At 35.0% G+C, this 23,620-nt stretch overlaps 1 protein-coding gene across 1 annotated transcript in view; it reads left to right on the forward strand.

Moving 5' to 3' along the window:
* LOC126971157 (EF-hand domain-containing protein 1-like) overlaps positions 1-23,620 on the forward strand; it is a 70,011-nt gene that overhangs the window by 45,446 nt on the left and 945 nt on the right. The window contains exons 6-15 of the mRNA XM_050817310.1: positions 1,600-1,696; positions 3,097-3,184; positions 6,111-6,261; positions 7,133-7,202; positions 8,269-8,385; positions 12,498-12,720; positions 16,750-16,910; positions 18,476-18,684; positions 20,777-20,981; positions 21,374-21,526. Coding sequence (XP_050673267.1) covers positions 1,600-1,696; positions 3,097-3,184; positions 6,111-6,261; positions 7,133-7,202; positions 8,269-8,385; positions 12,498-12,720; positions 16,750-16,910; positions 18,476-18,684; positions 20,777-20,981; positions 21,374-21,526 — 1,474 coding nt within the window. The remainder of the gene's footprint in view (positions 1-1,599; positions 1,697-3,096; positions 3,185-6,110; positions 6,262-7,132; positions 7,203-8,268; positions 8,386-12,497; positions 12,721-16,749; positions 16,911-18,475; positions 18,685-20,776; positions 20,982-21,373; positions 21,527-23,620) is intronic.

The following is a 23,620-nucleotide window of genomic DNA, read 5'->3' on the forward strand; positions in this document are numbered from 1 at the left end:
CATATGTATGTAGATGTTCTATGACTGGCCTATACAGCCAATACAAGCACAAATTTTAACTTCCTCAATCAATTTATAAAAAATAAAGGCGCAAAATCTTAATTTAAATAAATCCAGTGTTTCCAATTAACTCCTAAACTATTGAACGAATTTAAATGGGGATTACTCCATGGAGTGCAGTTTAGTCCAGCTAGAGAGATAGGATATTTTTTATTTCGATTTGGGGCCCATAATTATTTTTATTTCCTATATTAATTGTTTGAATGGACATATTTATTATGAGAATTTAGTGACGCATGGTTTGACAGTTCTGCTGTGAAACAATTTCATTATAACAACAGGGAGCATATTTTACGAAATGATTCTTGATGTTATGAAAAATATGTTATTGACAAATTCATAAAAACATTATTTTATTTATTTTGTACAAAACAACGTCTGTCGGGTCAGCTAGTTATCTTATGTAAAATCATTCTTAATAAATTATCACAACTAAAATCTGATACAAACGTAATACGTAAATACAAACGTGAGTCGAACGTATTCCACTTTTGAAGTTCGGAGGAAGTAGGTGTTGGTTTTTGTATTTTAATTAGTGGCCAGTTCAAGAATGTTTTAACATGCTCCGCATATCGCTATTATTATAAAACTCTGTAACAAAGAGAATATAATCTGCTCTGTAACAAAAAGCGATTCACTCGATTGTATGAAACGTGCAGTCATTGACATTGACAAATGACGGCTATAATCTTGTAAAAACCGGAGATAGCCGAAATCCACTACGTTTTGAGTTGAAATGTTCGCTATCAAACTTAGCCGGATTATACCTCGTCGCCTTATTAATGTGATAATTATTTCAAACTTATGTCAAATCACTGCTCGTTTCATACTTAACTGAATTTCAATTTTTTACTCGCGCCTCTTATTACGTAGTATTTACTTTGTTTGTCGCTTTTTTTTTGAGAAAGTAGAAACGGGCGCGCATTCGCAAGTGGCGCTAGTTGCGTAGTGGTGAAAATTAGAACTAAATATTGTTTTTATTATTTTTTTTGGAGATATTGGCTCGCACATTCCATGCATCTCGAAGTATTCCCTGCCAGCTTCAAGTTTATCTACATATTTCGTATCATATTCTCTTTAGCGATAACGCAAATGTATTTGAGCAAAAGCGCTTCTCAGGAAGAAGTTTCAATCATTTAGCATAATATATTATATTTTATTGTGATAGGCGTACTCACAAAGTGCGGTCACTAATACTACGTCCAAATGAGCGTAAAATAATTCAAACTAGAATGCCGGGTTGCGTAATTAAACTTTCTTAAAATAATACTACAACTAATAATAAAGACACTGGGAGCACATAATGTTATCATCAGTAAGTATTTTAATTTATATTAATTTCATTGTAAAATAACACGAAGCGTATGTTACAAATTTTTAAAGATGTCATTGAGTGTCAAGATGCCACGCACACAAGCATCTAGTAGTTGCCGTAATAAAAATGCTATTGTTATTAGGTAGTGCGGTACCTAGTTGGAACGCAGCGGAGACCAATCCTCAATCTAAGGTTTCAGGATTTAAGGATTTATTTTGTTGTAGTTTCAACGTGGCGTGGGATAACAGGGACTCTGAGAACGGAGAGCTAACGGAATACAAGATGATGTACTTTTTGCAAGACGACACGATTGCTATTAAGGTAAGAAGGTATTTATTTTCTATGAAATACACATACATATGAATAAAAGGCGACGGCTTGGTAGCTTTTCTCAAAACTTGATTAAATATAAGAAATAAATGATGATGAAAAAAATTAATGAAATAAATCTTAATAAAAACGCTCCGAAAATTGTTGAGCTGCTTAGGAGTCCGGTGATATATTATCAAATTTTAGTTATGTACGTATGTAACGTGCAAAATAATAATTAGGTTTTATATATGTATATATATTACAATTATTGTTGTCAAGATTCGGGTATTTCTCCTTTTAACTATACGCTATGATCGATTTTAATATTTTTTGTTATTTTTATTATTTAAATGATTTAGGATATCTCCGTTTTTTACAAGATTTTAACCGTCATCTGTCAGACTGCACGTTTCAGCAAAAGGTTTTCCAGATTTCTTTTTGTTTCTTCTTCTATGTTAACATGAATAAAAATTAATTTCAATAATGAAATATAATTAAATTTATAGAGAGCATACTAAAAGCCTGTCTTGTTTTCATAGCTCTCAAACTCTCAGCACCAAGAGCTTTCGATAACAGAGTAAAGTTTGCTTCTAATTTGGTAACAAATCAGGGTTGCGGAAAATCAAAGCGATGAATATTTATCGAATATGAAGAGGGGACTATTTCAATTACATTACTGTTTATTTTATACTATGTAAACAATAACGTCCTATACATAATATAGACAGATCACGTTGTATTTAAACAAATCCGAAATATGGGACATGCCACTAATTACTAGAAAACTGCCTATCTTATACATTGCTGCATTTACTCCAGTTGTTAAAATTTTCTTGGTCAATGAGCAGCAATGTAATAGTTATTTATGCAAATGTTGTGTAATAATACCTAATTATCAACAGTTGCATACAAGACTTTATCTACACCAGCTTTTACCAGTGGAATGCTCCTTTGCACAGGATGCCGGCTAGGTTATGGGTACCACAACGGCGCCTATTTCTGCCGTGAAGCAGTAATGTGTAAACATTACTGTGTTTCGGTCTGAAGGGTGCCGTAGCTAGTGAAATTACAGGGCCAATGAGACTGCACATCTTATGTCTCCAGGTGACTAGCGCAATTGTAGAGCCGCTAAGGTTTTTGGGTTCTCAAGAATCCTGAGCGGCACTGCTTTGTTATGGGCAGGGCGTATCAATTACCATCAGCTGAACGTCCTGCTCGTCGCGAACCTTATGTTCACAGAAATAATACTTTCTGAATTTCAGCAGTTGCGGTCTATTAGATAGAGGACTGAACAGTCTTAGTAATAGTATAACTAATGGTTTACTCCTTGGTTAACGAATGTTAAAAAGGCACCGAAAATTGTACCTTCAATATTTATGTGACTATGTAATATGATTTTTCAATAATAGGAACTCCACGATGATCGAGGCGGCAAAGATCCGTTTCCCCTGCTGCTGAAGAAGAGGAAGGTTCCGAAGAAATGGAAGGAAAGGCCAGGTTAGTAAGTTGCAAGTTGTAATCCTAGATCATTTATACGTTTAGATAGATTGTGACAGCTGTGGAAACATCGAAATAAATTGAGGTTGACAGTTATCCTCTATTTTGAGCAACACCAACACAAAGTGACATCCAAATCGCGAGTATAAGATGTAGCTTGTCACGTACACTATAGTAATAAACCTGGCCTGTTTTCATCGGTTGTCTTGCAGCGAGAGGCTTTATCAAGACGTATTAATTATCTAAGGTTGTAATTATCAATAACAATAGATAGAAAATAATATCTATATAAATTATGCTTTCCTGTTACGGCCCTACAAATAAACTTGGTATAAAGTTATAACTGATGATAAACAAAGAAAATGCAAAATGTTTACAATATCGTTGACAACACTGTCAAAACAATGATAATTATGAAGTTTTCCGAATGACAAGCTGCCTTGCAAATAAACGCGGGAAACGTTATACGTCCGAACAAACCATTCGTTAGCAAAATGTCTATTTGTAAACATTTTACATATTCTTGGTTTATGCTTTGTTATAACTTTATGCCAATTTTATTTGTAAGGCCGTTAGTATTTAATAATCTTAAAGAAGTAACTAACACTGAATAAAACCTGATGTACATAATTCAAAGTTAAAAGAGTTATGTTTTGACATCTTAAAACTAAAAAGTAGCTAATTTGATTTCAATACAGCCAATAGGAGCTTGTTCCTGATTGGCTGTTCGAGCTAGGATTGCCTAACGTTTAAGCCTAAGTCGGTTTCGGTTGGTACAGCATGTCTAACGATATTTGACATTAGTCATATTTTGTTTATAGCTCCCGCACCGAACAGACACGTCAGAATTAAGTACTAATAATTATTATTTTCTTCTATTTTCTGTTCTGGTATTATATATCCCAACAAATGTCTAGCAATAATCTAATGGCGTCACCCCTTGTGAATTTTAAATGAGGCTAGTAAGTGTTATTTTAGTATTTTAACATAAGTAGAATTTATTAAAGATTCCTCAACTTGTTGGATGTATGTTGTACTTATTTATACAGTATGTTGTTATATGATTTAAAAGATGGGCTGGGATTTTACCATCGGTTCTTCACCCCATGTCAAAGCCCCTTTACGAACCGATGTAGCGTCATGACGTAATAAAGACATTTCTAAAATTTCTAAGATTTTAATTTTATTTTTATGTAATAGGAGGACAAACGAGCGTACCTGTTGTTTAGTGATCACCGCCGCCCACATTCTCTTGCAACACCAGAGGATTCACAAGAGCATTACCGGCCTTTAAGAAAGGTGTACGCGCTTTTTTTGAAGGTACCCATGTCGTATCGTCCCGGAAACACCGCACAAGGAAGTTCATTCCACAGCTTTGTAGTACGTGGAAGAAAGCTCCTTGAAAACGCACTGTGGAGGACCGCCACACATCCAGATGGTGGGGATGATATCCTAACTTGTGGCGTGTCGTGTGTTGTGGTGGATCGCTTTACTTGTAATTTCTATTCCCTATTTCCCTATTTCCCTATATCCCCTCTATTTCGTGTAGCTATTCTAACACGCACATTTCGGAAAAGCTATTACTAGATTGATTTCAATTAAGTCTTCTATGTTTTATTCCTTAGACACTTGGCCCTTTATTTGAAAAATATTGCAATAAAACTATCAAAATATATATAATTATAAAACCAGTGTCCCCTGATGTTTGTTTCCAGTGAACTCCGAAAATAATGTGGATTACTTCATGGAGTGCAGTTTAGTCCAACTTGAGAGATAGGATAGCTTTTATTTCGATTCGGGACACATAATTATTTTTACAGTAAGAAGGCTGTCGGGTCAGCTAGTTTAATATAAACTTATTAAAGTTTTAATAAACAACGATTTTTATAAGCACTACGTAATCAGTCATATGTGTACGCGGACAAAGTCGCGGGGAACAGCTAGTTATAAACTAATGTCAGTTTATTTGTTTATTATGCTTTCACGTCTTTCAGTCTGTAGGACGCCGTAGCTAGTGAAATTACTGGGCATATGAGACTTAACATCTTATGTCTCAAGGTGACGAGGGCAGTTGTAGTGCCGCTCAGAAGTTTTGGGGTTTTTCAAGAATCCTGAGCGGCACTGCATTGTAATGGGCAGGGCGTATCAATTACCATCAGCTGGACGTCCTGCTCGTCTCTTCAAAATGAATTAAATCTGCACAAACGTCATAATATAGTAGTAAAACGATATGCTAGCCTTTGTTCCGAAATTTTTGAGACTTTCCCGGGGAGCACGATCGGTAAATATTTTCTTCGCCTGACACGTTAAACCAATATTATTTCGGTTTTTTTATTTACCAGAAAATAAAAAAATAACAGGATGTACTGCGCCGGCAGAATTGAAAACTTGAACATTAACGTTGTGTATTTTTGAATATTTTGGAATGGTTAGGGAATAATTTCACACGAATTGCTTTATTTATCAGTACAAAAGTACTAGCATTTATGTTGTTAAATACAATATTCATTTATTGCGCTATCGTACACAAAAATGACAATTTATATTACAACAAAAATTTAACACTTCAGAACTATTACAATTATTTTACAATTGTTTATCACTCAGAAAAATCAACTTTCATCCATAATTTCAACGAATTTCAACGAATTCTCGATCAGGTCACGTGTCCTGACGCGAGTTTAACATTTTATACCAATCCCAAGAAAAGCGCTCAACGCAGCTTCAAAAATAAAAATAACAGCAATCAAAACATGCTGGCTTTAATGATTAATGATAATGCAAAATATGTTGGCCTCATGAAAAGTGCGTTTCACGGCAAGTCCAATGAAAAGCGTCGGTGGCGCAATAAATATCGTGTATTCGATTATTCTTGTTTTATTAGAGAGTATGGTTACTTTTTACTATGGTTTTTTTTTTATGACAGTGACGTTTCCTTCAATCGCGCTGGAGGTGACCGACGATGAGGTGACGCAGTACTACTCGCCGATAGACCTGATCGTCGGCGAGACCATCTTCGTGCTGGGACGACGATTCCTGATCTTCGACTGCGACAAGTTCACGAGGCATTATTACAAGTTAGTAATAATTACGTCATTTATATTTGGTACAATTTTATTATTTGTATAAAATGGTATGAAATTATGGAGTTATCAAAAACTAGTGACGACCCGTCTCTCGCGTGTCTCCTGCGATTACGAGTATTACCACGTTCTTGTGAACAAACCTCATTTCTATTTTACGTGAATAACTTTTTATCTCTATGAACTAGAAACTCAACGAATTTAGGCTTTTCCAATCAGGATCTTTGCAACGATATATTAGGGGGTCTGTGCCTATTCATTGTTATTGAAATTTTCACTATAATTTTTCAGATTTTTCATTTCGCACATTGAGAATTTTTGGATGTTGACATCATAAGAACAGCTTTCTGCATATATAAATCTTTACACGGTACTCTTATTGGCAGGATTCTTGAAAAACCCAAAAATTCATACTAAAATTTGCACTCGTCACATTAAGATATAAGATGTTAAGTCTCATTTGCCCAGTAATTTAACTAGCTACAGCGCAACACAGTAATGCTTGCACATTACAGTTTCACGGCAGAAATAGACGCCGTTGTGGTAGCCATAATCTAGCCGGCATCCTGTACAAAGGAGCCTCCCACTGGTCAGCTCCCACTGAGCCCCCTCCACTAGGGTAGGGAGAAGACCTGAACTAGCAGATAGCTTATTAGTTATTATGTACGGAGTACTTTTATTTTATAAAATGGGCCAGGGTCCTAAAAAGATTAAAAAGCCTATAAATTTGGAAACAAAATAGAATTGATCAAGTTGCCATGTAAATTCTTAAACTAAAACAATTTATTTATTTTTTCCACTGTGTTGAATATTTTTTTAAATATACCTAAAATAAGAAATAATAGTTCCAAATATTTTCTTTTAGGTCAATGTTGAATATTGAACAGCCGCAACGTATTCAAGTATTCCACGAAACGAAGAAGGAGTTCCCAAAGGTAAATTAATTTTCCGACGATCGGTAGTTTAAGTGGCAGAAAGTTTAACTAGCTCTTACGCTAACTAACTAGATAATGGAAAGAAACTTGTATTAAAATGGTGTATTTATTAAACGTGATTCAAGTTTGATTTTGATGATTAATTAATGTGTGTTATATGCGTTTACCGCGCTCCCTGTTAGACCGTTCAAAAGCTCTGAAGAGCTGTTCTTGAAAATTAATCATTTCTGAAATATTTGTATTGAAATATATTTTTACTGAGCTAGAGGTCCCGGGTTCGAAACTCGATAGGTGCAAACATTTATATGATGAATGGATGTTTGTTTCCGAGTCATGGATGTTTATAAGTATTAACGTATGTTTATCATCAGTTCGGTTATTGATAGTCTCTCAAAGAAAAATTTAAAGAAATAAATATCATGTTCATTGTCAGTAAATTTATGAAAATTTAATAAACGTTCACAAAAATCTTCACCTTTTTGCTCTTAATATTGATTTTCATTATTATAACACTAGAAATAAAGGATTGCTTGTATTCTAGAAGCTTCATAAGATACATAATAGCTTTAAGGGTAAATACACTTTTATAATAAAGTCCCAGCCACTGTTCAGGCATTATGTATTAATAAATTTAAATGTTGTTTTGGTAATTCCTACTACTCCACAGCTGAATATCTAAATGATCGGTTAGCCTGGGACTAGGTTATGATTTTTTTATAGCAATAGCAATGACAAAACAATATTGTATTTTTTATTAAAAAGAGCGCAATAAAACAATGCTGGGAGACTTTCTCTGTCAGAGCGTCATTTGTTTCCGAAGCTGAAGTAGTATCTAGTATATTAGAAATGACACCAGAAATAATTCTTAAGGAATCAATTTTGGGAAAATAAATGCCTTTTATGCCCTTTAAGTAACTATATCGTATTAATTATATCGTTGTCTTGCCACTCAATGATAGCACAGGCTAAACCTAGTTTGTGGCAAGATAATTTGTGTAAAAGTGTGTCAATATATTATATAATTAAATATAAAAATAAACTAACTAATAAATATAATTTCTACTAGAGTCTGCCGCCTCACATTGGTATAGGAGCACCCGAAGACACACTGCAGTCTTGTTTTGGATTGATCCCAAAACCTCCATTCAAGGATGTCATCAAATATAACCTCAATGCTAACAAGGTAACAAGGTTTTAATATTAATAATTGTTTTCGTAAAAATCCTTCAGACGATTGGCTTCCGAGAGGTTGTGATACGACCATAGAACATACGTGTAGTTCTTGCAGTTCCATGATGATTTATTTGTAAATGTGTGCGTTAGATTGTGCCAAGAGTGGCTGATTGTTTACGACTTATCAAATCAATTATCGGCTACTGTATCTCCATAGAGATGATCTTTTCTCCAGCACGCTTTTTAAAGTTATACTTCTTTGGGCGCGTTATGAAAAAAATATGAGAGTGAAATTTTAAGATGCGCGCGACTCACTGTAACACAAAAGTAACAGGGTGAAGATGGTTACTAAAATAATCTGACGTTTGCGACATTTGGTATTTTTTTTTGGATTCTTCGTCGATTATTAGGATATGCAAATGGCGCAAGCCCGTACAGCCGTATTCGTTATTTGTCAAAGCCATCGTTGCAAGATTTTTACAATATTGCTATTACTACAAACGTAGAATAGCACGAGGAATTAATTCCTACGTAATTATTAATAATTTTAAGGATTTTTGCTTTGTTAGGCCAAAGAAGTATAACTTCTTGCGTGCATACACAAGTACACACACACTTTTTTTTTAACTATACGCTAGTATATAGTAAGTAGTGGTTATAATCCGGCACTGCCTATATTTGTACACCCTGCTTTAACGATTCTAGCTATAAAAAGATATACTTACGTCACATTAAAAAAAAACTAAAATATTTTTTATGCAGAGGTGATTCTATAGCTAAACAAAGTACAAGGTATTTTTTTTTCATCAAAATAATACTCCAGAACGACAATCACTTATTGTTGTAGATAATAGAGACACTCTGTATTGTCGGATCAAGACGTGAGCTTCGAAAGTTGTGCATTCATATTTAAACGAGTGCTTCGTAGAGATACACTGAGCTCCCAGAAACACTTGAATGCGATGTCGCTAAGTTTGGGACTCAATTAAACTTTCAGTGAATTCGAAAGGCTAAGAAATCACCCCGAGTTTTCAATTGTGCAGCATCTGTTTGTGGAAGTTATAATAACTTGAATGTTTTTATTATGAATGCAAATTGAATAGTTTTACTTGGCTGACATGAAAAAGGCACAAAACCATCTGTTTCTATAGTTTAGAGCTACATATCTAGTTGGATGCTTTTACCCATTCAAATTACTGTTGGTAAAATGAAATCTAAGAAAATATCTCATACAACTGTTACTGATATTTTAGTTTTCATTGAGATTGAATATTGTTTTTACTTTTGTTGACTATCATAAAAGCGGTCGCTGGATTTCACAAAATTTTTGTTCTAAATATTGTTGGATTTTATAATTTGACTTTTATTCAGCAAAATATACGTTCTTAAGAAGAAAACAAAAGAAAGTGCTTGAATTAAAAACCTTTTGGAAGTCATAAACCATAATATATGTTTAAAATAAAAAGTGTGTGTGTACTTAAGTGCGCACGCAAGAAGATTCATCTTTGGCGTAATAAGAGAAATCCTTAAAAAAAAATCCCTGGTGCTTTTTTAGAATCAATACAATACAAAAAGATGATAAAATAAGTACAGAACCGTATTGTATTTGCTATTTCGTCTTTCTAACTTTACTGAGTTTTTTGGCTAGAAACCTGATCATTTCAAAATAAATATTGATACTGTATATTAATTACGCAAAATGGCGGCTACTTTTGACACTGACAGGTGTTATGATCCGAAACATTTGATAGTGGAATCTAGATTCGCGAAAGACGCGACGTTTTAACAAACCAATTATTATGTCGATACCATATCCATCAAGGATAAATAACGTCTTTTTCTTTATCTCTGGAATGGTTACTTATTTTTGATAGGTTACCATGACACCTGCCTGTATAATCATAACCTTATCATAAAATGGCGATAGGGAAAATGGCGCCTTTTCGTTTGAAAAATCCTATACATCTCATACATATAACTTAACTTGTTAGTGAAATTATTTTTTTGTATTTTTGCGGTATTATTTGTTTTTTTTTTAAAGAGGTGTACAATACGTAGCTGAGTCTAGATTTTTTCTTTTTTAAATAATATATCATGGGGGTCTTACAAAATATCAAACTTTTTTGATGAGTTTAAAACTGCTTAATTTCAGTTCTCTTAAAATAGGTATGTAGCGTAATTATTATAAATGACGATATATTAAAATATTTTCCAATAATAGTTTCTATTTTATTATGTATTTTTAACAGTGCAAATAGCAGCAGCAGCAGCAGCAGTTTCTTTCGCCGACTCTTTTCTTTCAAAGTATCATTAATTTGTTTGCAAAGCGATAGTAGTAATTTACCTTCCCTAAAAAGTCATTTTTTTATATAAAAAAATAAATGGTTGTTATGTTTTTTTATGAACGATGGCAACAGTCTAAGCGGTCGCAGTGAAGCCAATGAAAAGATAAAGGAAATGTCCCCTTTCTCTCAGGACTCGAGTAACTTTGCATATATTATGACGGTAGAGTTCTAATGCTATTAGACTAATTAATTTGTTCTCCGTTGATTGCCCCGCAGCCCCAGTCCAATTAAATCAAAAATATATTTTTTAATTGTAGATATGTAGGTACACCTTTCTTTATTTGTATCCGTAATGTTTTTTAGTTATATTGTATCATAATTATTGTACAAAAATTAATTCAAACTTAATGAATTAAAAAACAGGCATTCAAAATCAAAACTCCGAAGTCCGGGAGAATTGAACCCCTTTTACCGTTGGGCAAAAAAAATATGATATACATTGTTCACCGAGGATTCAAATTCAAATTGAAAAACACTTTATTTATGTAGGTCACGGAAATGACACTTATGAATGTCAAAAAAAAAAATTGTTTCTTATTGAATTTACCGCTACTTCGTAAAGGGTTGAGCAAATGAGAAGAAGTAGCAAGACACTCATTGCCACTCTTTTAAGTCAAGATTATATTTTGATTGTTTTACAAATCATTTCAATTACAATATATGCAAAGTGACGCAACAAAAATACTCAAACGTCAAAAACTGAAAGGCTTACACGAGTAAGTCAAAAAAAGAAAAAAAAAGTAAATTAATACTTATAAATACAAGAGTTATTGAGTATAGTAGATGCATCAATCCACACATACCGTAAATAAATAGAGGCATTATGTGAGCATTTCATAAAATAAAATATATTATAATTACTTTAACTTTAAAGGAAATAATAATAATAAAAAACACATCAAGCAGACCTCCCGGTAACAAGATCATCCAGCCACCACGAGTAGCACCCGTTCACGAGCATGACGCATGGACCAGCCATCGCCTACCTCGACCATTTCAGGGAAGGGAACGACCCGCCGCACGTCGCCGCCAGGAGAAAATAATAGCGATCCCTACTTGGTTGTACGTTGTAGGCCCGAGGCATAGCCGAGGGAATCAGTTCACCTTGTAGGAAAATTGCTATTTTTTTCTCTATCTATAGTGACTTATTACCTTATACGGCACTCACAGGAATATAAAAAACAAATAAAAATAAGTTATGCAAATAAATTAAACGTATTTGACAGCATCACAAAAACTTTATATTATCAATACTAATTTAACAGTATCGGTTTCATTGAAAAATATTAATACAGAAAAACAAACGTTGAAAATAATAATTTATTATTTTTATATTTTCGGCACGAAATATTTTATGAAGCGATTTCGACATAGTCATCACATCTTTTTTATTTTTTTAAATATAAATCAAAAATTTTCTTCCATGAATTAATTATGTGAGATTCACTTAAAATTTGAAAAATGAATTTATTTTGGAAGAAAAACGGACACATTCACACAAAAATAGTTAATGAAAACAAAATAATATACGCTTAATCTTAATACTTAATTTTCTTAATACAAAAGAAAAAAAACAATACTAAATGTGGCACTGGTCTTCCAAATCTGGAGTCCACTCGGTTACAGTTGTATCCGTGAGATGAGACAAACAACACTGATTTTCAGTGACCCCCATTTTGTGACGTTTGGAGCTGAACTGACATATTTGAAGAGCAAAATATAATTAATTGTGGCACTAAAATAAATTTTATACAAAACTTGACATTTTTTTTTCTAGTATCTCCGTTATTTGTGTGAAATGGACTGGATCCACCCAGAGGACAAAGGCCGACAGTTCGTAATTGGCTACAGCCTCGCCGACGGCACTATCAAAATTAGCGAAATACCGCGACGAAACTCCGGCATACGCGAGGGGAAATTCTTGAAACCAATGCGACTACAATTACCCGACTCTGACCCGAACTTTCCCACCTACTACACTCCGGATAAATTTTACATTGGTAAGTTATAACATAACTGCGATTGTGTTGGTGAAATTGTAAACTAGCATATAGGCTTAATTCAAATTGTTTTTATGTCGCTATACTTCGATGATGACACCAGCCCTAAAAATAGCCTATTAACTGTAGTATTTTATTTTATTAGTGTTGACAACAGCTTAATACAAAATATTCACATATTATTAATACAAAAACGAAGCCAATTATAGTCTACCGCGTATAATAAAACACTTCTACGATTCACTTGAATAGAATATATAATCAATAATTTCACTATAATCACTACTATAAACATAGTACGAAATGATAAATAACACTAGGGCCACTGCCCTACACCCCACTGGGTGACCAGCAGCCATCACGTCCGATACTTTCGACTGCCCCAACAAGAAGTGCCTAATAACCAAAGAGTATATTAATATATAGGGAAAAGAGAGCCCTCTCTACGCATTATGAGCTGTCTATTTGAAAACTAGCGCCATCTGGAGATTGGCCCCGAAATAACTATATATAATAATAATAATAATATAAGCTCGAAATTATAACTAACTCTACTTTTTAATGTAGGTATTGAAATTTTTAACCATGTTGAAATTGCGCGTAGAGTTAGTTATTTAATTTTGCCACAACATTGAACATAAAGGATAGATTTAGTAGTGTAAATATGCAAAATGGGAAACGAGAGCTACATTCATGCGCTAACGCTAGAAATAGGCGCCATTTTATGACCAGTGGGCCCAACTGAGTGACACAACTAAAGAAAAATTGAAAGGTTTCAAAGCGAGTGACAGCTGACAAAGCTTTCATTTTCGGGCCAACTAACAGATGGCACTATAGTATTCTGAAAACGTCACTATAAGGCGTCTGGCCCACCCCTCCTGAGAACAATAAGGCTCAACAAACTTAGCCCCCCAAAAAAAAATTTTCTATTTTTGAATTTTCAATATCGCATATCGTTAGTTCGTAGTTTGTTCTTAATTGTTCGCTATAAATAATTGTTCTTTTGTTGTTTATTTAAAAACAATTAATTAAAAACATACCCTTTAGTAAGCCCCCGCAATCAAAGTTATTAATATTTTTCTCTCAATATTAGTTTGTAAATACACATTGACATTTGTTCTTTAATAAATTATGTTTGTTCTAACATCTAATAATTAGTAACAGTCACCATACTACCAACTTCATAATAAAGTGACATCACTAAGATTTTGCATGTGATTATATAATATTACAATTTCTTAAAATATATATAATAACTAAAACAATATAATATTAACAGGTTACAAATTATTCTTTTAACTGAATGTTGGTACTAATTGTAATGTCAAATAACCATAACACACGGCTTACCTAATTAGAAGAAACAGCAGTATTTAGAATAATAAAGCAAACAAAATTGAAATATGAATAACACACGATCAGAGAAAAATTTAAACTACACCGTACCTGCTTTGCATAAAGAAATATATTATTATGTGTAAATAAGTAAAATAAGGCAAAAAATATGATAACTAAATAGATTCAATAGTAAAATACAAACATTTAATAGTTTAATAAATCATAATATATTAATAAATTTATATATGTAGATACATGTTACAAATGAGATTTTTCAACAATACTTTTTATGGTGTGGTTTTTAAAGGTTTAGATTTACTGTCTTATTCATAATAACTTAGCGGAGATTTAAAACATCGCTAATAAACACTTGTTAAAAATTGGTATTCATATTCGCATATTAGAGCTAAAGCGCTTATTATCTCTTCGATAAAGCTTACGTGACTTATAGCATATATAGTAACTAGGACCCCTCTATAAACCTATTTTAAGCACTCGAACGCAAAAAAACATGGCCGACATCGATCAGCTGTTCGTTAAATAATGTGATAAATAGCTTCCCGCTCAAAGTTGTTGGATATCCGGCATAGATTGACAACCGACAGACTTCAAAAAATTTGATTTTTGTAGTTTGAAATTATTTTGACATCGACTTTTGGCAACTGACAAGCCATTGACATTGAAAAGATGTCTGTTTCCATTGACAGTTCCTCATTAAAATATTTAAAATCATGTTTTTTTTGTACGAAATGGCAACATACTATAGAGACGTGTTAGTTATGGGAAATTTATCTAACGAATATGAATAAGGAATTTTATCGAACGTTCGATAGGCTTAAAACACCTTTTAACTAATATAGCTTTATACCTTCGAAAAGCGTTTTATTATGAATAAGGCAGTTAATATATACATTTGTGCAAAGAGTGACAACACTGTTCTTGCCATAATTAATACGGCCGACGGTATCACCGCTTTTTGTCAATACTCCTTTTAGTGCTTCACCTACCTACAAAAAACTCTTTTTTTATGGAAGAAGAAGACAAACGATCATATATACGGGTCACTTGGAAGTGAAAATTAGTTTAGTATGAAATGTGCAGTGATTTGGCATAAGTTTGAAATACTAATTACATTATTAAAGCGACGAAGTATAATCCGGCTAAGTTTTAAAGCGAACAGTTGCTTAAAATGTAGTGGATTTCGGCTATCTCCGTTTTTACAAGATTATAACCGTCATCTGTCAATCTATGACTGCACGTTTCATACAATCGCTTTTATCTTAGAGGGTTCCGCTAGGCTACTACGTGGGTAACACTGAAAATGTTTAGAACTGGTCAGTTAGGAACATTGCTAGTGAAAACTTTTTTTGATTTTCAATTTTAGAACTCTTTGGTAACCTAATGTAGTGTATTGTATTCATTTGTCATTTGTTTTTGAGAATTGGCGGCAAATCTAAAGCTCTTGTTACACGTGAAAATGAACGGAACGCGAGAAAATTCTTGGTCAATGATTTATTATGACTTTTGTTGTGGGCTTACTCAACAACAAAGCTATGATAGGCTGAGATTCGCATTTCTTAATGAAGCACCATCTCGTGCCACTATTTACAATTGGTTCAACGAATTTAAGCGTGGACGTAGCAATCTCAATGATGATCCGCGTGAGGGACGTCCTTTAATAGCGACTACTGAAGATAACATCAGTGCTGTGCGACGCATGATAGGCGAAGATAAGAGAGTGACCTATCAGCGGATACGGGCAAGCCTAGGCATTGGTATGAGTCATGTTCAAAAAATATTACACGAATATTAAGGCGTCAGGAAGCTTTGTACCAGATGGATTCCCCATACTTTAACGGACGTCCTGAAACACCTTCGCATGGACTGGTGTCACCAATTGATAGATAAGTTCAACGGCGGTGACTTAAATGCTGTATTTGACAGGTGATGAAAGCTGGATATATTGCTACGAACCCGAAACCAAAAGACAATCAGCTCAGTGGGTGTTTACTTTCGAGGATCGGCCAACTAAGGTAAAGAAAGAAGTCAAGGAAAAAAAGATGATTGCCTCATTCTTTGGTCGGAAAGGTCATTTGGTGACAGTTGTGCTAGATAATGGAAGGACTGTTACTGCAGACTGGTATGTCAATCGCTATTTGCTTATCGTCTTGGAAAAAATTCGACAGCAGCGCCCTCGAAGCAGGATCCTCCTTCACAACGACAATGCTTCAGCGCACTCCGCAAAACGGACTGTTGAATATTTGACTTTGCAGGTGTCAAATATTCAACAGTCCGTTTTGCGTCGAGATAATGAGTCATCCGCTATACAGTCCTGACCTGGCGCCCTGCGACTTTTATTTATTACCGAACTAAAGATAAATTTCGAGGTATTCGCTTTACGAGCCCTGAAGATGCGGTGAAAGCGTACGAAAATGCCATAGAAGAGACCCCTAAGGAAGAATGGGCCCACTGCTTTTCTCAGTGGTTCCATCGATTGCGACGACGTGTAGAGAGGAACGGAGATTATTTCGAAAAACAATAAAAGTATTGGCAACTTTCTACATTAGGCCGTTTTACTTTTCTAAACATTTTCATTGTTACCTAGGTATCAGGTGAATACCATGTACCACGGTGAACCTGATACCTATTTTGACTGATCTAAAATAACATTAACAAACATTATAATTGCAGGTGCAATAATTCCAGTGTTTAAACATAAGTTCAAGATAATTGGATGCGACCTGTTCGTTTATCGATACATGAGTGCCAATCCAGAGAAGTTCCCTCAGGAGGTCATCGACAACGTCCGCAACTACCACATGAGGGAAGGAAACCTGAAGGATGAATTAGAAGTAGGATATTTTCACTCTTTTTCAGTTTAATCAGAATCGGGATTAATGATGGCTCAATTTTCTTCAAACTTCAACTTCTAACATCAGAAGTGGGATGGATTCCAGTCGTTTCATTACTCAAAGCATTGGATAGTAGATATTTAATCCTACAATGGGGCATTTGAATCAATGTGACAGATACTTTTCGTATACCTTTTGCTATAGGTACTTTAAGGACTAGAAAATTATACAATAAAGATTCAGAGTCGATTGACTGATGACATAAAGTAAGTATAGTTTTAATATAAAATTTTAAAATAACGGATATTTAATACGGCCGTAAGATAAAATGTCAATAAAAAGTGATAAGTTAAGAAAGTTTAGCACCATAAACCCCACGTTCAACAGTGGGCCGCGGAGTGCAGTCTGTTGAGTTTTTACAAGTTCGGGGTGGACGGCGTTTTCAATGTTAAAGTAAACTATCGTACGTAAATGTTTACATAGAATTTTCTTTCGCCGTGTTTCCAGGTCGATACGGCATGGGCACCTTCAATAAACACCCTCACCTATAAAGCGTGCAAGTCCATTGTACTTCTTCTACTGTTGCAAGTGATAATAGGTAGCTGCGATCTCTAACCATTAGATGACCTGTAAGGATGCAAAAAAAACTCGTTCGATGACAGATGTAATAAGTAATTTTAAGATATATTTATGAGGCACAAAAATCTGTGTTATTAAATTAAAAAAGTTTTAAAGGATTGAAACGCGTTTAATTCTAACTGTGTTTTGAAAACGTGATCTGGAAAGGTCACGAAACGTATAGGTAACTAAAATAATAATTAAGATGTAACTTTCACGCAAAAATCTAATTTAAAAACGCAGTTTCTATTTTACACTCGTTTTACCGCCAGTTGCAGAATAGTATATTTAATGTTAATGTTTAGTCATATCACATGCTATCTTTGACGGTCAAAATAAAAAAGAAAGTTGCGGTATTATATTTAATGAAACTTTAAGGGTGCTTTCTGCAACTGGCGTTTAATCTTATAAAAATTGTTTTATTTAAATGTGTAACACTCGCGTTAATCATAGTTATTTATGCAACTGTTGTGTAATAAGTGGTATTAAAACACGAATGTGGGTTTATCTTTTTATGATAAAAGTATCAAATGTGTGTTTTAATACCTAATTACCAACAGTTGCATACAAGACTTGACAATGAAATTCAGTACAGCATTATATCATCCGTTTCCAACATTATATCATGTCTTTTTTCTAGTAACCATTACATCATCCAAACGAGTGTTGTAATGAAATTCAGTACCTACAATATTATATTATCCGTTTTCAACATTATATCATGTCTTTTTTCTAGTAACCATTACATCATCCAAACGAGTGTTGTAATGAAAAACGGATGATATAATGTGATACTGAATTTCATTACAACACTCGTTTGGATGATGTAATGGTTACTAGAACTGGCTTCTTTAATGTTAGCAGTAAGCTAACTGCTTCAGAATATTTTATAAAGGATTCATATAATGGGTGTAGATAAAAGAAAATACTATCTGTGTTATTTGCAGGAAGCAGTGCGCGAGGAGCAAGCGGCAGAGACTCGAGCCCAGCTGGCGAAGATCGGTCAGGCTGCCGTGGCTGAACCCAACGCCATGGAGCGCTGCCTGACCGCCCTCAACGTGGTGGAGGGCAGCGCCACGCCACCGCGGCCGTCGACGCCGCCGATGACGACTGACCACATCAGCTACGATGACACGCTCAGATATGCTTTACACAGGTAGCACCTATCTAAAAATAAATAATCTAGTTTCAGACTAAACGTAGCCTATGAGTCATTATATAATATTCATCTATGACCAAAGAATAAACATATTATAAACATTTGTTTTCCGGGTTTTGAATCCGGGAACCCTAGTCTAGCAAGTAAGGTCACTAAGTCAAGCAAGTAAGGATTAGTCCAGAATTGTCGTCAAGAAGACGGACCATCTTAAGTAGATACAAGTTACGATAGCAGATCTATGTGAGCGGGGCTATCGCATTGCATTACGCCTTAGAATATTTTGTAACAGAAGATATATGGAATATGGGACAGCGTTTGTACCGTCACTTTAAAAAAAAATATACATCCTCCATGTTGTGGGCTTTCGATGATTTCCCGGTTTTCCTAACACTGAAAAGCCGTGATCGTGAAGTGACTGACAGAAATATAGTGATCATTAAAGTAAGCTTAAATAACTATTTTAATAAAAATATTAGCGCGGATTAAATTAATTGTATTTAGGTAGTTCCGAGAAATAGTAACTATAAGCTGTTTCTGTATGTCGGTCCGTAATTTTAATAATCAACTTGAATAAAAGCAAGGACGTATACATACGTCCTTGCTTTTTCTACTAAATTAACTGCTTAAACTTTTTTCTACTAAATTTAAACGAAATACTAATATGCTTCTTACTTTCAAAGTTACATAAGTTTCCGTATTTAGACACACGCTTTTCGGTTTGTTAATTTTGATAACCGAGTTCGAATGAAGGCTTCTTTTTCCTTCTCTAAATAAATGTGCTTATTCGGGAAGCTTAAAGCTTAAATCTTATCGTCACAAATACCACAGTGTCTGAAGACGAAGGTTTTCAACCAGTGTGTGTTGCCAGTGATGACACGGTACTCAGACGTGGTCGCTTACTATGGGCCTGATAAGAAAGCCCATGGTCGACCAGAAGGCAATGGAGAGGTCTTTGCTTGGAGTTTCTCTGTAAGATCGAATCACAAATTAGGAAATCCGTAGGAGAACCAAAGTCACCACCATAGCACAAATGATTTCGAAACTGAAGTGGCAGTGGGCAGGCCACATAATTCGACGGACAGATGGTAATTGGAACAGAAAAGTCCTTGACTGCCAACTATATACCGGAAGACTTAGTCTTGGTAGGCCCCCCAACAGATCGACCGATGATGGTCAAGATCGCCGGAATACGTTGGATGAGGGCAGCGCAGGGCTGATGGTCGTGAAGATCTTTGGCTTTGTGCAGCAGTGAATTTCTTCCGGCTGATGATGATTCTACAAAGAAGTTATCAAGCACTTCTTATTTTTCACACGGGAAAAACCGCAGGGTACATACAGCCATTGATAAGGTGCTTAATAAGTTGTGAATTAAACACGATCCCGTAACGTAATTTCAATTTTAAATCAACTCAATTATAATGTACTTGTATATAATAGGCAATAACACTAATTATAAGCTGCTATATACCTAAGCAATATATGATTGTCTTGGAAATTAATAGGATTGCCTTGATCGTATTCGCATCAACCATAACCTGACCATTTAGCTTAACATGGCCTTAGCATAATAAATTATATCTATATAAGGCGATCATAAATCAATATTGACGCATAAGTTATGATCAAATGCTCGGTGTGGACTTTAAATATCTACAAAGTATGAGAATAGAAAAAATGTTTCCTTATGGTATGTGATATTTTTATACGAGTATAGGTCATGATTTTAATGTATTAGAGAGTACCTAGTTTAAAGTAAAGAAATTTTTATATAAGAGGGGGCAAGCGGGCAAGAAGCCCACGGGATGGGGAGTGGTGAAGACCACCCATGGACATTATTAACATTATCAAGAATATATTGAGAAGCAACAGTCAAAATGTTTATTTCTTGAAATTTTTCTCTTAACAATTCTTTAGGACATAGGTTTATAAATAGCGCGAATAGCCCTCTTCTGCAGCACAAAGATGGTATTAATATCGGCTGCACTGCCCCTTGATTGTTCTCCCCGCACTTAAGTATTCTTCTCTACGAAATCGTAAACATGCATAAATAACTATAATAATAATAATAATCTGTATCACTTTATTTCAGCAAACCCACATGTGACAACGTGGTCCCATTGAAGGGTATACTGAAGTCTGGTGCATCGAAAGATGATGAACAAAAGGTGGTTTGTTTCACTGGACCAGCGGCTGATGGGCACCGGGAGACACCCAGGGTAAAGCCAGTCTACCCTCCCGGACAGCAGCCGCATTATGATGATGATGAAGACTTCTGTGAACACCTCAAGCCAGAGGTGAGCTTTTGATAACCTATTCTAATTCAAATATTTTTATTCAAAATAGGATATCATATCAACTAATGAAAGTCAAAAATTACCACCCCGAAAAAGTATGCCTCAGACCTTAGAGGAACGGGCGCAAGAAACTGAGCGAGCTTCTTTTTTTTATACAAAATATGGCCCCTGCAGTCTGCTCTCTTGCAATACCAGAGGAATCACACAAAAAAGTCGTATTTGCCCAGTAATTTCACTAGCTACGGCGCCCTTCAGACCGAAACATAGTAATGCTTACACGTTACTGCTTCACGGCAGAAATAGGCGCCGTTGTGGCCCATAATCTAGCAGGCCTCCTGTGGAAAGGTCCTCCCACTGGTAAACTGCTAGCATTAATGATTTCTTCAAATTAGGACACACAAGAACGTGCGGAGAGACGCGCTCGAGATGAATGCGCGTACGAGATAATACCGAGCGAACAGGCACAGAATGCGACCGGCGAGGAGGTGGTCGAGAAGCCACATCTTCCAGGCTATCTCGGAACTTACGACGTCGATTGTAAGGCGGTAAGTTCCACCTTACAATAACAGGCCGAGGAGGTTGGCAGACATCGTAGACCTACATTTTCCCCGCTTCTCCCTATCACATCAAATATTTTAAATTGACAGACTAACACTCTTTAATATTGCGTGTACCAAACAAACTTAAAAATATATAAGAGATCATAAGCTAATTACAGAAATACATACGCAAGGGACGGTTTTTATCACTTGAGGCGTTCCAGAATGATACTGGATACAATATGTTATTAAAGGCAATTAGGTATCTTTAACTTGTAATAAAGCTAAAACAATGCATACTACAGCACCCCTCCCTGTCAAGCTGCACACTACGAGCGCAAATTGTAGTGCTAGACTGGGCGTAACGGCGAACTCACTACACTCACCCTAAAGAAGGAACTCTTATTGGTCCTAAACTAGTGGGTACCAACACCGATTAATATTGAGAAAGGCGATTTAAATAAATATAAGTATGTATTATTTTTTTTATGGAAAAGGAGGACAAAGGAGCGTACGGTTGAAATACCAGAGGAATCACAGGAGCGCTGCTGGCCTTTAAGGAAGGTGTACGCACTTTTTTTAAGATACCCATGCTGTATCGTCCCGGAAACACTGCAAAAGGAAGTTCATTCCACAGCTTTGTAGTACGTGGATGAAAGCTCCTTGAAAACCGCACTGTGGGGGTGATATCCTAATTTGTGGCGTGTCGTGCGAAGGTGGTCGAACACTCCCCGTGTTAAATGCGGTAGAAGACACACAATGAAGCGACGTCTCTACGCAACGCCAAGTTATCCAGCCGTTCACATAGCGCTGGGTCCCCGACAATTCTGCTCTGTGTTGCAAGTGGTCAAATTTATCAAGCTGATACTGGGGTGCACAAGACCAGAGATGACAGCAATACTCCATATGTGCCCGGACCTGCGCTTTGTAGAGCGCTAGAATGTGGGTCGGCTTGAAATATTGAAGTATAGAAGCTTCTCCGAAGCCAATTTGGCTTTGCCCTTCAGATGAGCGCGGAATTGGCAATCGCTCCAAATTTTTAAGCCCAGTATTGCGATACTAGGCGACGCTTTAAGGAAAGTGTTATCGAAAAGCGGTGATACGACAAACGGAGTTTTTTTTTGTAACAATAATTTTCATAAATTTGCGGGCTATTTTTCGCAATTCGACGTCTATTTTGTATACGGTTTAGTCAAGCATTAGTACCTAATCTAAGCTGGTCCATTTTCGTGATATTCTTGACCCAATCCCTTTTCAGTAGTGCATTCCCGATCTGATCATAAATATATGAAGAAATTTCAAATAGGTTAAAACTAGGCGATTTTGAATCGTCATTGTGAATAATTAATTTATATTAGGTACTGAATCGGCCATATTCGGTACAAGTAGAGCTAATGAGAGGAATATGCAAGAAACTCAAAGGCCATTCCTTTAAATCAAATAGATTTTATAACAATGGCTATACTATACTTACACAATAAAACAACTTAATAAATATAAACAAATCATAATAACATATCTAAACACACACACACTCACACACACACACACTCTCACACACACACACTCACTCACACACACACACACTCACACACATACACACACATTCTTAGAAGTTATAGTTTTATTTTATTTAAATCTCACTTTTGTATTTAGATAGTATTTTTTATTTTATTTTATCTGATTTTGATAATTTGATTGACTATGTAGGTAATGATGTCTTGTACCGAGAAGTCACTGACAGCTGAAACACAGTTCATACTAGTTTAGTTGTCTTTGCTCCCTGTTTTGTATGTAAATAATTAATAATATAATTTAGAACTATTTGTAACTTGTAACTTCTAACTATTATTAATTATTGTAATGTTTGGGAAATAAAGTTATTATTATTATTTATTTCGGTGTTGAATGCCATATAATATGAATCATGTTAAGATGCGTTTTAAATATGAAAAATTTCATAAAAAAAAAATTGAATAAATTTTATGTATTGGACTATATTTCTCTCAATATCTAAAGTTTTTATATATTGAGATTTTTTTGATATTATTTTATTGTTTTTAATATAATTTACATTTTAACAAAACTAACATTATAATT

This window comes from Leptidea sinapis, chromosome 23 (assembly GCF_905404315.1).
Source record: "Leptidea sinapis chromosome 23, ilLepSina1.1, whole genome shotgun sequence".
Taxonomy (NCBI): Eukaryota; Metazoa; Arthropoda; class Insecta; order Lepidoptera; family Pieridae; genus Leptidea; species Leptidea sinapis.